The sequence below is a fragment of the Taudactylus pleione genome, unplaced genomic scaffold (genome assembly GCF_031769625.1).
Source record: "Taudactylus pleione unplaced genomic scaffold, aTauple2 ptg000906l, whole genome shotgun sequence".
Classification (NCBI taxonomy): Eukaryota; Metazoa; Chordata; class Amphibia; order Anura; family Myobatrachidae; genus Taudactylus; species Taudactylus pleione.
The window spans coordinates 2491627-2509620 of record NW_028285307.1 but is presented as its reverse complement, the minus strand read 5'-3'; the positions used below and the strand labels follow the sequence as shown (position 1 = coordinate 2509620).

At 45.1% G+C, this 17994-nt stretch overlaps 1 protein-coding gene across 2 annotated transcripts in view; it reads right to left on the bottom strand.

The window, feature by feature from the left end:
- APLP1 (amyloid beta precursor like protein 1) overlaps positions 1 to 17994 on the bottom strand; it is a 93986-nt gene that overhangs the window by 29773 nt on the left and 46219 nt on the right. For both annotated transcript variants that reach the window (XM_088459369.1, XM_088459370.1), the window contains exons 2-4: positions 4307 to 4456; positions 3002 to 3131; positions 750 to 862 (exon numbers count right to left, since the gene is read on the bottom strand). In XM_088459369.1, coding sequence (XP_088315495.1) covers positions 750 to 862; positions 3002 to 3131; positions 4307 to 4456 — 393 coding nt within the window. The remainder of the gene's footprint in view (positions 1 to 749; positions 863 to 3001; positions 3132 to 4306; positions 4457 to 17994) is intronic.

The window sequence follows — 17994 nt, the reverse complement described above, 5'->3', positions numbered from 1 at the left end:
GCATCTGCTGATTGGCTGCTGGTCCACGAGCACTGATTGGCTTGCGACCAGCACCACATTAGACTGACGGTGTTTCTGTGCCACTCAAGGCCGGGTTGTGGCTCCAAACCCACAAGAGCAACAACCTAGCCTCCCGGCAGCCTCTCCCCGGCACCCCCTCAAGTCCGGCACCCGGGTCACGTGCCCCCTTTGCCCCCACTAGTTGCGGCCCTGTTAAAACCTGGACTGTTAGGGGGCCTTGAGGACCGAATTTGGCCACATCTACTTTAAGCTATCAAATGACAATGAACTTCATTGGGAATCCTGCACCATGTTTTGTAAGGGAGGGGAAGGTGGCAGGTACAGAAAGTAGCTACATAAGCTGCTGTTTTGGCCCATAGAGGAACTTTGCTGATATCCTTCTCATCTGAGAATCATTTTCTAATCGGTAAAGATGTTCTTGCTGAAAACAACATGGGCACTCCTGTGAGAGCTGTTTAGTACAAATGCCTCATGCTGAAACCAAACATACATTCACTCTTTTCCTGTCAGCTTGGCCACCAGGGGGCGCCATTGCCCTGACATATACAAATAATATTTTATTTGACCGCAGCAAGCAGTATGACAGCTCCTATTCAGATTAATAAAAGCAAATATTGGGAACGCAGGGAAGTGGCCATAATGAGCCACCTGTTTCTAGCTTTATTCAGTGAACCTATGCAGCGTTTAAAATAACTTGTTAATGAATATGGTGGTGCCAGCGGTCTCACCGTACGGGCTGCCTCGTGCCAGTGCTGGTAGCTCTCGCACACATCCATCTGCTCCCGGTGGAGGAAGCGGCATTTGTCGGGCACCAAAAGAGCATCGCTGACAAACTCGTTCACTGCGAAAGACAGACGCAGGAAAGTTCAGACACACAACAACAATAAATGGAACATTTATAAGAGCACAGTTGGCGTATTGGTCAGCATTGCTATCTCACAGTCCTGAGGTCATTAGTTCAATTCCTAACAAAGGCATTATCTGTGTGGAGTTGGTATGTTCTCCTCGTTTTTTGTGCGAGCTTTCTACTACACCCCAAATACATACTGACAGGTCAACTGGCTTCTGACAAAACCCCCCCCCATGTATATGTCTGTGTCCGTCCATGTGATAGGGAATATAGATTGTAAGATCTGCTGTTCCAGAGACAACAGTGAATGACTGAAATATTCTCTGTAAAGCGCTGTGTAATATTTTCATTTTTCATCAGTGTCATTCTTTGTGTCCCCCTGATACACAAAGAGGGGATGCAGTTAATTTACCGCCTCCCGGAATACCGGCCATCGTTATGCCGCCCGTCAGAATCCCAACGGTGGAAGGCGACCCGGGACTAAAGATAGGCGTCGAAATGCTGACACCTATCTTTAGCTCCACGCCGAAATCCTGACGGCTGGCATCTCGAACGAGGTAATCCGAGGATAGTTAGGTTGTAGCCATGGGGGCGGGTTAGGGTTAGGCACCCCCGGGGAGAGTTATTGTTAGGCTAGGGGAAGGTGGGGTTAGGGTTAGGCACCCCCGGGGGGGGAGAGTTAGGGTTAGGCTAGGGGAAGGTGGGGTTAGGGTTAGGCACCCCCGGGGAGAGTTATTGTTAGGCTAGGGGAAGGTGGGGTTAGGGTTAGGCACCCCCGGGGGGGGGGAGAGTTAGGGTTAGGCTAGGGGAAGGTGGGGTTAGGATTAGGCACCCCCGGGGGGGGAGAGTTAGGGTTTGGCTAGGGGAAGGTGGGGTTAAGATTAGGCACCCCCGGGGGGGAGGTTATGGTTAGGCTAGGAGAAGGTGGGGTTAGGATTAGGCACCCCCAGGGGGGAGGTTAGGGTTAGGCTAGGGGAAGGTGGGGTTAGGATAAGGCACCCCCGGGGGGGGAGGTTAGGGTTAGGCTAGGGGAAGGTGGGGTTAGGGTTAGGCATCCCCGTGGGGGAGGTTAGGGTTAGGCTAGGGGAAGGTGGGGTTAGGGTTAGGCACCCCCGGGGGGAGGTTAGGGTTAGGCTAGGGGAAGGTGGGGTTAGGATTAGACATCCCCGGGGGGGAGGTTAGGGTTAGGCTAGGGGAAGGTGGTGTTAGGATTAGGCACCCCCGGGGGGAGGTTAGGGTTAGGCTAGGGGAAGGTGGGGTTAGGATTAGACACCCCCGGGGGGGAGGTTAGGGTTAGGCTAGGGGAAGGTGGGGTTAGGATTAGGCACCCCCGGGGGGGAGGTTAGGGTTAGGCTAGGGGAAGGTGGGGTTTGGATTATGCACCCCCGGGGGGGAGGTTAGGGTTAGGCTAGGGGAAGGTGGGGTTAGGGTTAGGCACCCCCGGGGGGGAGGTTAGGGTTAGTCTAGGGGAAGGTGGGGTTAGGATTAGGCAACCCCAGGGGAGGGTTAGGGTTAAGGGGGAAAGAGGGGAGGGTTAGGAATCGGCTACTTACGAGACGCTGTCGGGATGTCCTCCCTTCGGGCTTCCGGCGTCGGTATGAGAACTGGCGGCTATACAGCCATCAGTATTCTATACCGATTCCCACACAGAGTACTCTTATTAATTCCATTGGATGAAAGACGCCCTGTTTGAATGTCTATCATTATGTCTTTGCTGAAATATACAGCAATACAATATACAAAAATAATTTGAAGCAAAGACACAGCCAGGGGGGAGATTTATCAAATCTTGGAGAGAGATAAAAGTACCAACCAATCAGCTCCTGCCATGTTACAGGCTGTGTTTGAAAAATGACAGTTAGGAGCTGATTGGAGGGTACTTTATCTCTCTCCAAGATTTGATAAAACTCCCCCCCCCTAATCTGAAGCAACAGGGGCTGTGCCACGTAGGGAGCAAACATAGGGAGCAGACATATTTTGGTGCCGAGCTGATGCCGCAGCGCTCTCCTGGGGAGACGCCGTATAGTTATTTAATGAACAAAGAAAGAAAATGGCAAAAAAAAGCAAATATTACAGCAATCAATAAGTTGGTTGTGAAGTTAGGACGCAGAGGACGTTGGCGCGGCTCACCCAGGCACAGGTAGGGCACCACGATATGCAAGCGGCGCTTGCACTCAGGCTTCTGTTTCTGACACCAGTTTGCCACCGTGACCGGCTGTGCGGCTTCCGTCACCCCTGTGATCTGCAGCTCGGGATACATCTACAGGAGAAGAGATGACGTAACAATAACGCAGGCGGATAATAAGCCCCTGTACTAACATCCCATAATAGGTCATCAGCAGTATAAAGCTGCATACACACACAACAATTTTTTGACCGATTATCGTTAAACGATATTGTTTAACGATAATCGTTTGGAAAAATCGTTCACTTTCTGAGTCAAATGATGAACGATTATCGTTCATGCGCGTTCACGTTTGTAGTTTGTAGGTCAGTCAGACTTGTCAACTGAACGATTTTCATTAAGGGAATATGCAAAAATCGTTTGTAGTTCATAAAAAGCGTTCATTACACTTTAAAAAATCTGACAGATAATCTGACAGAAAATCGTTCATAAAAATCGTTCATAAAATCGTTGTGTGTGTGTGCAGCTTAATGGAGCATACACACGGTCAGATTTGTCAGATGTGTCAGATGAACGATTGAACGATTTTACCAAAGTTTTGAACGATTTGAACGATTGAACGATTTTTGACTGCATTAATATGAATGGAATCGTCCAAGTCTGACTGCAAACACATCAGATGTCAGATATCGTTATCTGACCATGGGGAACGCGCATCGTTCATTGTCCATTGTTCAGGCATGTCAGATTTTCCTTCAGATATGAACGACTGAACGATTTTTAAATCGTTATCGTTTATATCTGAAGGAAAAATCTGACCATGTGTATGCACCATTAGTGGGGACTTCTTATAATGGTTCATTCCTGGATGAAAACCAAAACTCCATTAGGCTAATCAGCCGCAGGCTGGACACGGTGCGGATCTCAGACCCAGCTCTGGGTAAAGAGGTCTCTATTATCCATCCACCTGTACATTACAGCCGTTGGGTACATTCATTTATTCTGTGTGTTCTGGCCCTAAGTGTAATGTTGCTGTATCAGTGTTAGGCAGCCTGATGCACTCCTGGGCCTGCATCAAATGCCCCTCTGCCTACATAAGAGGCCGTGTATCACATGTAATATCAGAAGTAAGTTACATTATTACATGCCACATCGGGGGGCATTTTTAAACAAGCATTATAGGCTATAACAAAGAAATGTAACAAAGCAAGAAGGAGCTGGAGGCTGCACGTGAGGTCCCGGAGGGCCACATGTGGCCCCAGAGCCGTGTGTTGTGCGTCACCGAGCTAAATGGCGCATCAACTCCTTACCTGTCTGCAGTACTGCAAAATCTCCTCATTGCTCCCTGGACAGCTGGGGGCGCCACGAGGGTCCGATACCCACTCCCCGCGCATTAGGTCCATGTGCAGGGGCACCCGGCCGCAGAAGAGAGCCAGTTGTGGCCGCCATGCTGAGAGGCACTGGAGACAGAGGGAGGAACAGCTAGAATTAACATACAATAACATATACTTGTGCAAAGCCACTGTGCGGCAATTAGGGATGTGCGCCGGACCATTTTTGCCGGATTTGGATTTGGTTCTAATTCGTCATCCGGCTTTGGATTTGGATTTGCCAAACTGCGGTGACTGGCTTTGGATTTGGATTTTTTTACAAAAATTTACAAAAAAAGCTAAAATCACATAAATTGGTCTTTTTTTTCTTCCTAGAGTATTATTAACCTCAATAACATTAATTTCCAGTCAATTTAGACCATATCACAGCTTATAATATTGTTTTCAACATTATTGGCCAAAGGTTGCAGTGAGCTGACTGGTTACTAAGCGACAGAGCAGCGGCACAACGACACAGACACCACAGTATAAAGCACATTTATGACACATTGCCACACAGCAGTGGCAGAAATGAAAAGTAGTGCACCCACCCAGTGGGGTACGGCCAGCAGAGTCACAGTACTTGTTTACATAGTGGGCTATGGCCCAAAGAGTCACAGTGCACAATCTTATTCACATTACACCGCACATAGGGACTGATTCACATTACACCATAAAGTAGTGTCTCTTATTTATGTTACCACACACAGTAGTGCCCCTTTTACACAATGCCCACAGTAGCGGTGTCCCTTACACAATGCCCCCAGCAGTGGTGCCCCCTATGCAGTTCCCTTAGTAGTAGGGTCACCTATGCAGTGCCCCCAGTAGAATGCCCCCCAGTAGTATGCCCCCCATTAGCAGGCCTCCCCCAGTAGTATGCCCCCCATTAGCATGACACCAAGTAGTATGCCCCCCATTGGCAGGCCCCCCCAGCAGTATGCCCCCCATTAGCAGCCCCCCCAGTAGTATGCCCCCCAAGTAGTATGCCCCCCCCAGTAGTATGGCCCCCCCTGTAGTAGGCTGCCCCAGTAGTAGCCCCCCTGTAGTATGGCCCCCCCCTGTAGTATGGCCCCCCCAGTAGTATGCCCCCCCAGTAGTAGTAAGCCCCCCCCAGTAGTATGGCCCCCCCAGTAGCAGGCCCCTCAGTAGTATGGCCCCCCCAGTAGCAGACCCCCCCAGTAGTATAGCCCCCCCCAGTAGCAGGCCCCTCAGTAGTATGGACCCCCAGTAGCAGACCCCCCCAGTAGTATAGCCCCCCCCCAGTAGCAGACCCCCCAGTAGTATAGCCCCCCCCAGTAGCAGGCCCCCCCAGTAGTATGGCCCCCCGCACCCCCATGTGTGAGCTCCAGCCGGCTCCCTCCGTGCAGCAGCCAATGAGAGTCTGTGTGACTCTCATTGGCTGCTGTAACAAACACACAGCTGCCGCTGGCGGCTGTGTGTTTGTGTCTGTGTAGGGCAGAGCGCTATCACAGCGGTCTGCCCTACACAATAGGAGCCCTGATGTCGGATTCTCTACATCAGGCGGCCGCCGTTCGGCCCCGAACGGGGATCCGAGTCAGGTGGTGAACACCCGAACAGGGTTCGGGTGGACTCGGATCCCCAATGTTCGGAGCGGTTCGGATTCCACAGACTCCGAACCGCTCATCTCTAGCGGCAATGTATTCTGTTTCTCTTAGCCATTGGATGTAGATGGAATTCTTAACCAGCGGTGAAAATGGTATTAAAATACTGACAGAAACTATTTCTGTAGTAAATCTAGGTCACGCTGAAGTGGCTGCATACAGTATGTCCTCACATTATGGCAGCATGAGAAGGAATCTGCTCGGGGTCAGGCAATGTCAGTCTAGTAGAAGGAGAGCTCCATTCACCCACTTATATCATTCAAACGTTGCTCACCGCACACTGCCGTTTTTATGTGAAAAGCCATCCAACATGTAATTTTGCACTGGACATACCATGCAAGGAGTGCAAATAGATTTATGCAGGCAGGGAAATTACTGTCTGTTTCTGCATGTAGCCCACAAATACATTAGAGCTGTATTATTACACTGCAATTAAGATTTGAGTTTGGACACGTCCCCTCCAGGGCCGTTTCGAGAGAGGAGGGGGCCCGTGTGCACTTTCTGTCCGAGGCCCCCTCCTCTCTCTCTGGCAGCCGGCTGAGCACTGAGCGCTGCACCGGTAGACTCTGGGCACTAGAGTGCACCCAGAGTCTACAGCGTATACGCAAGTGACCAGGAAAATGGTGCCACGGTGTTTTCCCTCACGCGCATGTGCAAAACACCAGGAAAATGGGCGCGGCGGCCATTTTACAGGCAATTTTGACAGCGCTGATACTGGCACCGATCATTGGACTCCGGCGCGGAGTGGCCCCACCCTGGACCCAGGGGCCCGTGTACCCGGGTGTGGGCCCCTGTGCCCCGCACACCCTGCACCCAATATAGAAACGCCCCTGGTCCCCTCCCAAATCTAATGCTGGCCAAACACCTGCACGACCAGTATTTACACACGACTCGCCATCCGACTCCCCGGAGCTCCCTGGCAGACCCGGCAGCATGTCTGTTGTTTTTCTTAGCACAGGATCTGTCGTATGATCGATCCTGTGCTTCACGCGCTCATTGGGATACAGTCATTGAGATGACTTGAATTGCCGCACGATGGATCGCATGCACAAAATAAATGGCACGATCAGCACACGATACGATGGACAAGATATACTGCACATCAGATCATAAGATCCGATTATAGGAGCTGCGGGAGCGCGCATCGGATCCTATCTTACTAAAATGGATCTTGTGAAAATCGTGTATTATTTTAAATAATACACGATTTTCACAAGATCCGTCATATGACTCGTCGAAAATCGGGCAATCGGCCCGAAATCGTACTCTCTCTGCACATTTTACATCTGCCCCCCCTGCAGTGTAACTCGCTCTCCAGGAGCAAAGTTACTCCTATGTTTAGCTTTGCTCCCAGCACACAACCCGCCCCCATGTATCCAGTACAGTATTAGCCAGATTGACAAACATGAATTATCATGGTGGCCGAACAGATGCGGGACGCTGCAGAATAGCCATTGATCACATTAACGTGAATGAATCGAAACCTTGTCCTTAAATTAATTCTTCTCATGTTTCCAGATTTAGCGCCAACCTAATCCATGAAAGGTGCCTGCAGGAGAATAGGTTTTAAGCAAAAACATAAAATCCCTTTCAATACATACGAGTAAGACGCCTGCCGAGCGCCTGCGGCAACATAACATAGCAAACTAGATCAGTATGTTTATCTTCTCTGGGAAAATATGTCATAATTATTATTCTGCAGATACAAAGCTTATACAGTATCAACAGCTCATCTGGCCTAGTTTCTGCAATGGGAACCAGCATTATCTTTTTTTAATCAGTTTGGGAAACATTACCCAATAAAAAAGAATTAGGGATAAATTTACTAAAGTGAGAGTTTTTAGAAGTGAGTTTTAAAATTGATGTTGCACGATTGTTGGTATCCCGACGGGTAAGTATACGTACCCTCCCCCCTTCTCTCCCTAACCCTCCGCACTCTGCACCCTAACCCAGGGTTGCCTACCCTCCCGATTCGGACGGGAGCCTCCCGATAAATGGGTGCAGCTCCCGCCCCCCCGGAAAGGCAGGCAAGCCTCCGCCTGAAGCCGATCCCCCGTACCCCCCTCCCCATTACCTGATAAACCCCCGCAGAGGGGGGCGCTGACGCGATTCGTGTCATTTTGGCCCCGCCCCCTGCTTTGCAATGCCTTTTTTCTGCATTGTGTAGCGGGGGTGGGGCTAAAATGACGCGATCGTGTGGCCCCGCCCCCTGTCACGCCTGCAAACCAAACTCTCTCATTTGGACCCGCCCCCTTTTGCCAGGCACGCCCCCCTGTTCTGCCGATCTGGCTGCTCCCTCCCGGAAGGAGCAGCCAGATTGTCGGCAAGTATGCCCTAACCCTCCATGTTAGTGCCTAAATCTAACCTCCCCCTTCAGTGGCTAACCCTAATCCCCCCAGCGTACCTAACCCTAACCTCCTCCCCCCCCAAAAAAAAACTAAGGCTAGCTCCGCTATGCTACTTAAACCTAACCCTCCCCCCCCCGCGGCTAACACTGAGGGCGCGCTGGACTTACCTCGTTCGGGCTGCCGTCCTTCTGTGTTCCGCTGTCGGGAATAATATAGGCGTTGGTACTTCAACGCCTATCTTAAATCCCTGTCGGGCGTTCCCTGTCACGGCCGCTGGTCTCAAAACTACATCGCGATGGTTATAGATGGCGTTGATGCCATTTTCTATCAGCGAGGTTCTGGTGAGCCACCATTTCATAGCGAATGTCCAGTAACCCAGACGGTCAGCTTGGAGGTTGGATCATGCTGAGGTTTTGTATCCCCTGACATAAGGTGAATGACACGTGGGAGAGCAACAGCCTCCAGCACAATTAGAACATTGCGTTTCACGGCCTGGAACGCTGGACGCTCAGGAGACGCAGCGCTGGGTAGTCAGCGCTGGAAGGTCAGGTCTCTCTAGATGATAAACATGAATATCTACTGGATGGTTACAAACACTCCCTTCCCTGCCTAAATGATTTAACCTGCCAGTGCAAATAGACAGCCCATCCAACTCACACTTATACCGTATACACTACTCTCAGCAACTCACACTGATATACTGTATACACTACGCTCAGCAACTCACACTGATATACTGTATACACTACTCTCAGCAACTCACACTGATATACTGTATACACTACGCTCAGCAACTCACACTGATATACTGTATACACTACTCTCAGCAACTCACACTGATATACTGTATACACTACTTTCAGCAACTCACACTGATACACTGTATACACTACTCTCAGCAACTCACACTGATACACTGTATACACTACTCTCAGCAACTCACACTGATATACTGTATACACTACTCTCAGCAACTCACACTGATATACTGTATACACTACTCTCAGCAACTCACACTGATATACTGTATACACTATTCTCAGCAACTCACACTGATACACTGTATACACTACTCTCAGCAACTCACACTGATACACCGTATACACTATTCTCAGCAACTCACACTGATATACTGTATACACTACTCTCAGCAACTCACACTGATATACTGTATACACTACTCTCAGCAACTCACACTGATACACTGTATACACTACTCTCAGCAACTCACACTGATATACTGTATACACTATTCTCAGCAACTCACACTGATACACTGTATACACTATTCTCAGCAACTCACACTGATATACTGTATACACTATTCTCAGCAACTCACACTGATACACTGTATACACTATTCTCAGCAACTCACACTGATATACTGTATACACTATTCTCAGCAACTCACACTGATACACCGTATACACTACTCTCAGCAACTCACACTGATATACTGTATACAGTACTCTCAGCAACTCACACTGATACACTGTATACACTACTCTCAGCAACTCACACTGATATACTGTATACACTACTCTCAGCAACTCACACTGATATACTGTATACACTACTCTCAGCAACTCACACTGATATACTGTATACACTATTCTCAGCAACTCACACTGATACACTGTATACACTATTCTCAGCAACTCACACTGATATACTGTATACACTATTCTCAGCAACTCACACTGATACACTGTATACACTACTCTCAGCAACTCACACTGATACACTGTATACACTACTCTCAGCAACTCACACTGATATACTGTATACACTATTCTCAGCAACTCACACTGATACACCGTATACACTATTCTCAGCAACTCACACTGATACACTGTATACACTATTCTCAGCAACTCACACTGATATACCGTATACACTACTCTCAGCAACTCACACTGATATACTGTATACACTACTCTCAGCAACTCACACTAATATACCATATACACTATTCTCAGCAACTCACACTGATATACTGTATACACTACTCTCAGCAACTCACACTGATACACTGTATACACTACTCTCAGCAACTCAAACTGATATACTGTATACACTATTCTCAGCAACTCACACTGATATACTGTATACACTACTCTCAGCAACTCACACTGATATACTGTATACACTATTCTCAGCAACTCACACTGATATACTGTATACACTACTCTCAGCAACTCACACTGATACACTGTATACACTACTCTCAGCAACTCACACTGATACACTGTATACACTACTCTCAGCACCTCACACTGATACACTGTATACACTACTCTCAGCAACTCACACTGATATACTGTATACACTATTCTCAGCACCTCACACTGATACACTGTATACACTATTCTCAGCAACTCACACTGATACACCGTATACACTATTCTCAGCAACTCACACTGATATACTGTATACACTACTCTCAGCAACTCACACTGATACACTGTATACACTACTCTCAGCAACTCACACTGATACACTGTATACACTATTCTCAACAACTCACACTGATACACTGTATACACTACTCTCAGCACCTCACACTGATACACTGTATACACTATTCTCAGCAACTCACACTGATATACTGTATACACTACTCTCAGCAACTCACACTGATACACCGTATACACTATTCTCAGCAACTCACACTGATACACCGTATACACTATTCTCAGCAACTCACACTGATATACCGTATACACTATTCTCAGAAACTCACACTGATATACTGTATACACTATTCTCAGCAACTCACACTGATACACCGTATACACTATTCTCAGCAACTCACACTGATACACTGTATACACTATTCTCAGCAACTCACACTGATATACCGTATACACTACTCTCAGCAACTCACACTGATATACTGTATACACTACTCTCAGCAACTCACACTATTATACCATATACACTATTCTCAGCAACTCACACTGATATACTGTATACACTACTCTCAGCAACTCACACTGATACACTGTATACACTACTCTCAGCAACTCACACTGATATACTGTATACACTATTCTCAGCAACTCACACTGATATACTGTATACACTACTCTCAGCAACTCACACTGATATACTGTATACACTATTCTCAGCAACTCACACTGATATACTGTATACACTACTCTCAGCAACTCACACTGATACACTGTATACACTACTCTCAGCAACTCACACTGATACACTGTATACACTACTCTCAGCACCTCACACTGATACACTGTATACACTACTCTCAGCAACTCACACTGATATACTGTATACACTATTCTCAGCAACTCACACTGATATACTGTATACACTATTCTCAGCAACTCACACTGATACACTGTATACACTATTCTCAGCAACTCACACTGATACACTGTATACACTACTCTCAGCAACTCACACTGATACACTGTATACACTACTCTCAGCAACTCACACTGATACACTGTATACACTACTCTCAGCAACTCACACTGATACACTGTATACACTACTCTCAGCAACTCACACTGATACACTGTATACACTACTCTCAGCAACTCACACTGATACACTGTATACACTACTCTCAGCAACTCACACTGATATACTGTATACACTACTCTCAGCAACTCACACTGATACACCGTATACATTATTCTCAGCAACTCACACTGATATACTGTATACACTACTCTCAGCAACTCACACTGATATACTGTATACACTACTCTCAGCAACTCACACTGATACACTGTATACACTATTCTCAGCAACTCACACCGATATACTGTATACACTACTCTCAGCAACTCACACTGATATACTGTATACACTACTCTCAGCAACTCACACTGATATACTGTATACACTACTCTCAGCAACTCACACTGATACACTGTATACACTATTCTCAGCAACTCACACCGATATACTGTATACACTATTCTCAGCAACTCACACTGATACACTGTATACACTATTCTCAGCAACTCACACTGATATACTGTATACACTACTCTCAGCAACTCACACTGATACACTGTATACACTACTCTCAGCAACTCACAATGATACACCGTATACACTATTCTCAGCAACTCACACTGATATACTGTATACACTGTTCTCAGCAACTCACACTGATATACTGTATACACTATTCTCAGCAACTCACACTGATACACTGTATACACTACTCTCAGCAACTCACACTGATACACTGTATACACTACTCTCAGCAACTCACAATGATACACCGTATACACTATTCTCAGCAACTCACAATGATACACCGTATACACTATTCTCAGCAACTCACACTGATATACTGTATACACTATTCTCAGCAACTCACACTGATATACTGTATACACTATTCTCAGCAACTCACACTGATACACTGTATACACTACTCTCAGCAACTCACACTAATACACTGTATACACTACTCTCAGCAACTCACACTGATATACTGTATACACTACTCTCAGCAACACACACTGATATACTGTATACACTACTCTCAGCAACACACACTGATATACTGTATACACTACTCTCAGCAACTCACACTGATATACTGTATACACTACTCTCAGCAACTCACACTGATATACCGTATACACTACTCTCAGCAACTCACACTGATACACCGCATACACTATTCTCAGCAACTCACACTGATATACTGTATACACTACTCTCAGCAACTCACACTGATACACTGTATACACTATTCTCAGTAACTCACACTGATATACTGTATACACTACTCTCAGCAACTCACACTGATACACCGTATACACTACTCTCAGCAACTCACACTGATATACTGTATACACTACTCTCAGCAACTCACACTGATACACCGTATACACTACTCTCAGCAACTCACACTGATATACTGTATACACTATTCTCAGCAACTCACACTGATATACTGTATACACTACTCTCAGCAACTCACACTGATATACTGTATACACTACTCTCAGCAACTCACACTGATATACTGTATACACTACTCTCAGCAACTCACACTGATATACTGTATACACTATTCTCAGCAACTCACACTGATATACTGTATACACTACTCTCAGCAACTCACACTGATATACCGTATACACTACTCTCAGCAACTCACACTGATACACCGTATACACTATTCTCAGCACCTCACACTGATACACCGTATACACTATTCTCAGCAACTCACACTGATACACTGTATACACTACTCTCAGCAACTCACACTGATACACCGTATACACTATTCTCAGCAACTCACACTGATACACCGTATACACTATTCTCAGCAACTCACACTGATATACTGTATACACTATTCTCAGCAACTCACACTGATACACCGTATACACTATTCTCAGCAACTCACACTGATACACCGTATACACTATTCTCAGCAACTCACACTGATACACTGTATACACTATTCTCAGCAACTCACATTGATATACCGTATACACTACTCTCAGCAACTCACACTGATATACTGTATACACTACTCTCAGCAACTCACACTGATATACTGTATACACTATTATCAGCAACTCACACTGATACACTGTATACACTATTATCAGCAACTCACACTGATATACCGTATAAACTATTCTCAGCAACTCACACTGATATACTGTATACACTACTCTCAGCAACTCACACTGATACACTGTATACACTACTCTCAGCAACTCACACTGATATACTGTATACACTACTCTCAGCAACTCACACTGATACACTGTATACACTACTCTCAGCAACTCACACTGATATACTGTATACACTACTCTCAGCAACTCACACTGATATACTGTATACACTACTCTCAGCAACTCACACTGATATACTGTATACACTACTCTCAGCAACTCACACTGATACACTGTATACACTTTTATCAGCAACTCACACTGATACACTGTATACACTATTCTCAGCAACTCACACTGATACACTGTATACACTACTCTCAGCAACTCACACTGATACACTGTATACACTATTCTCAGCAACTCACACTGATATACTGTATACACTACTCTCAGCAACTCACACTGATACACCGTATACACTATTCTCAGCACCTCACACTGATATACTGTATTCACTACTCTCAGCAACTCACACTGATATACTGTATACACTATTCTCAGCAACTCACACTGATACACTGTATACACTATTCTCAGCAACTCACACTGATATACTGTATACACTATTCTCAGCAACTCACACTGATATACTGTATACACTATTCTCAGCAACTCACACTGATATACTGTATGCACTATTCTCAGCAACTCACACTGATATACTGTATACACTACTCTCAGCAACTCACACTGATACACTGTATACACTACTCTCAGCAACTCACACTGATACACTGTATACACTATTCTCAGCAACTCACACTGATACACTGTATACACTATTCTCAGCAACTCACACTGATATACTGTATACACTACTCTCAGCAACTCACACTGATACACTGTATACACTACTCTCAGCAACTCACACTGATACACTGTATACACTACTCTCAGCAACTCACACTGATATACTGTATACACTACTCTCAGCAACTCACACTGATATACTGTATACACTACTCTCAGCAACTCACACTGATATACTGTATACACTACTCTCAGCAACTCACACTGATACACCGTATATACTACTCTCAGCAACTCACACTGATACACCGTATACACTACTCTCAGCAACTCACACTGATATACCGTATACACTACTCTCAGCAACTCACACTGATACACTGCATACACTACTCTCAGCAACTCACACTGATATACTGTATACACTATTCTCAGCAACTCACACTGATACACTGTATACACTACTCTCAGCAACTCACACTGATATACTGTATACACTACTCTCAGCAACTCACACTGATATACTGTATACACTACTCTCAGCAACTCACACTGATATACTGTATACACTACTCTCAGCAACTCACACTGATATACTGTATACACTATTCTCAGCAACTCACACTGATACACTGTATACACTATTCTCAGCAACTCACACTGATACACTGTATACACTACTCTCAGCAACTCACACTGATACACTGTATACACTACTCTCAGCAACTCACACTGATACACCGTATACACTACTCTCAGCACCTCACACTGATACACTGTATACACTACTCTCAGCAACTCACACTGATATACTGTATACACTATTCTCAGCAACTCACACTGATACACTGTATACACTACTCTCAGCAACTCACACTGATACACTGTATACACTACTCTCAGCAACTCACACTGATACACTGTATACACTACTCTCAGCAACTCACACTGATACACTGTATACACTACTCTCAGCAACTCACACTGATATACTGTATACACTTCTCTCAGCAACTCACACTGATACACTGTATACACTACTCTCAGCAACTCACACTGATACACTGTATACACTACTCTCAGCAACTCACACTGATACACTGTATACACTATTCTCAGCAACTCACACTGATACACTGTATACACTATTCTCAGCAACTCACACTGATATACTGTATACACTATTCTCAGCAACTCACAATGATACACTGTATACACTACTCTCAGCAACTCACACTGATACACTGTATACACTACTCTCAGCAACTCACACTGATATACTGTATACACTATTCTCAGCAACTCACACTGATACACTGTATACACTACTCTCAGCAACTCACACTGATACACTGTATACACTACTCTCAGCAACTCACACTGATATACTGTATACACTACTCTCAGCAACTCACACTGATACACTGTATACACTACTCTCAGCAACTCACACTGATATACTGTATACACTACTCTCAGCAACTCACACTGATATACTGTATACACTACTCTCAGCAACTCACACTGATACACTGTATACACTATTCTCAGCAACTCACACTGATATACTGTATACACTACTCTCAGCAACTCACACTGATATACTGTATACACTACTCTCAGCAACTCACACTGATATACTGTATACACTATTATCAGCAACTCACACTGATACACTGTATACACTATTCTCAGCAACTCACACTGATACACTGTATACACTACTCTCAGCAACTCACACTGATACACTGTATACACTACTCATAGCAACTCACACTGATACACTGTATACACTACTCTCAGCAACTCACACTGATACACTGTATACACTATTCTCAGCAACTCACACTGATATACTGTATACACTTCTCTCAGCAACTCACACTGATACACTGTATACACTACTCTCAGCAACTCACACTGATACACTGTATACACTACTCTCAGCAACTCACACTGATACACTGTATACACTATTCTCAGCAACTCACACTGATATACTGTATACACTTCTCTCAGCAACTCACAATGATACACTGTATATACTACTCTCAGCACCTCACACTGATACACTGTATACACTACTCTCAGCAACTCACACTGATACACTGTATACACTACTCTCAGCAACTCACACTGATATACTGTATACACTATTCTCAGCAACTCACACTGATACACTGTATACACTACTCTCAGCAACTCACACTGATACACTGTATACACTACTCTCAGCAACTCACACTGATATACTGTATACACTACTCTCAGCAACTCACACTGATACACTGTATACACTACTCTCAGCAACTCACACTGATATACTGTATACACTACTCTCAGCAACTCACACTGATATACTGTATACACTACTCTCAGCAACTCACACTGATACACTGTATACACTATTCTCAGCAACTCACACTGATATACTGTATACACTACTCTCAGCAACTCACACTGATATACTGTATACACTACTCTCAGCAACTCACACTGATATACTGTATACACTATTATCAGCAACTCACACTGATACACTGTATACACTATTCTCAGCAACTCACACTGATACACTGTATACACTACTCTCAGCAACTCACACTGATACACTGTATACACTACTCTCAGCAACTCACACTGATACACTGTATACACTACTCTCAGCAACTCACACTGATACACTGTATACACTATTCTCAGCAACTCACACTGATATACTGTATACACTTCTCTCAGCAACTCACACTGATACACTGTATACACTACTCTCAGCAACTCACACTGATACACTGTATACACTACTCTCAGCAACTCACACTGATACACTGTATACACTATTCTCAGCAACTCACACTGATACACTGTATACACTTCTCTCAGCAACTCACAATGATACACTGTATATACTACTCTCAGCACCTCACACTGATACACTGTATACACTACTCTCAGCAACTCACACTGATATACTGTATACACTATTCTCAACAACTCACACTGATACACTGTATACACTATTCTCAGCAACTCACACTGATATACTGTATACACTACTCTCAGCAACTCACACTGATATACTGTATACACTACTCTCAGCAACTCACACTGATACACCGTATACACTACTCTCAGCAACTCACACTGATATACCGTATACACTATTCTCAGCAACTCACACTGATACACTGTATACACTACTCTCAGCACCTCACACT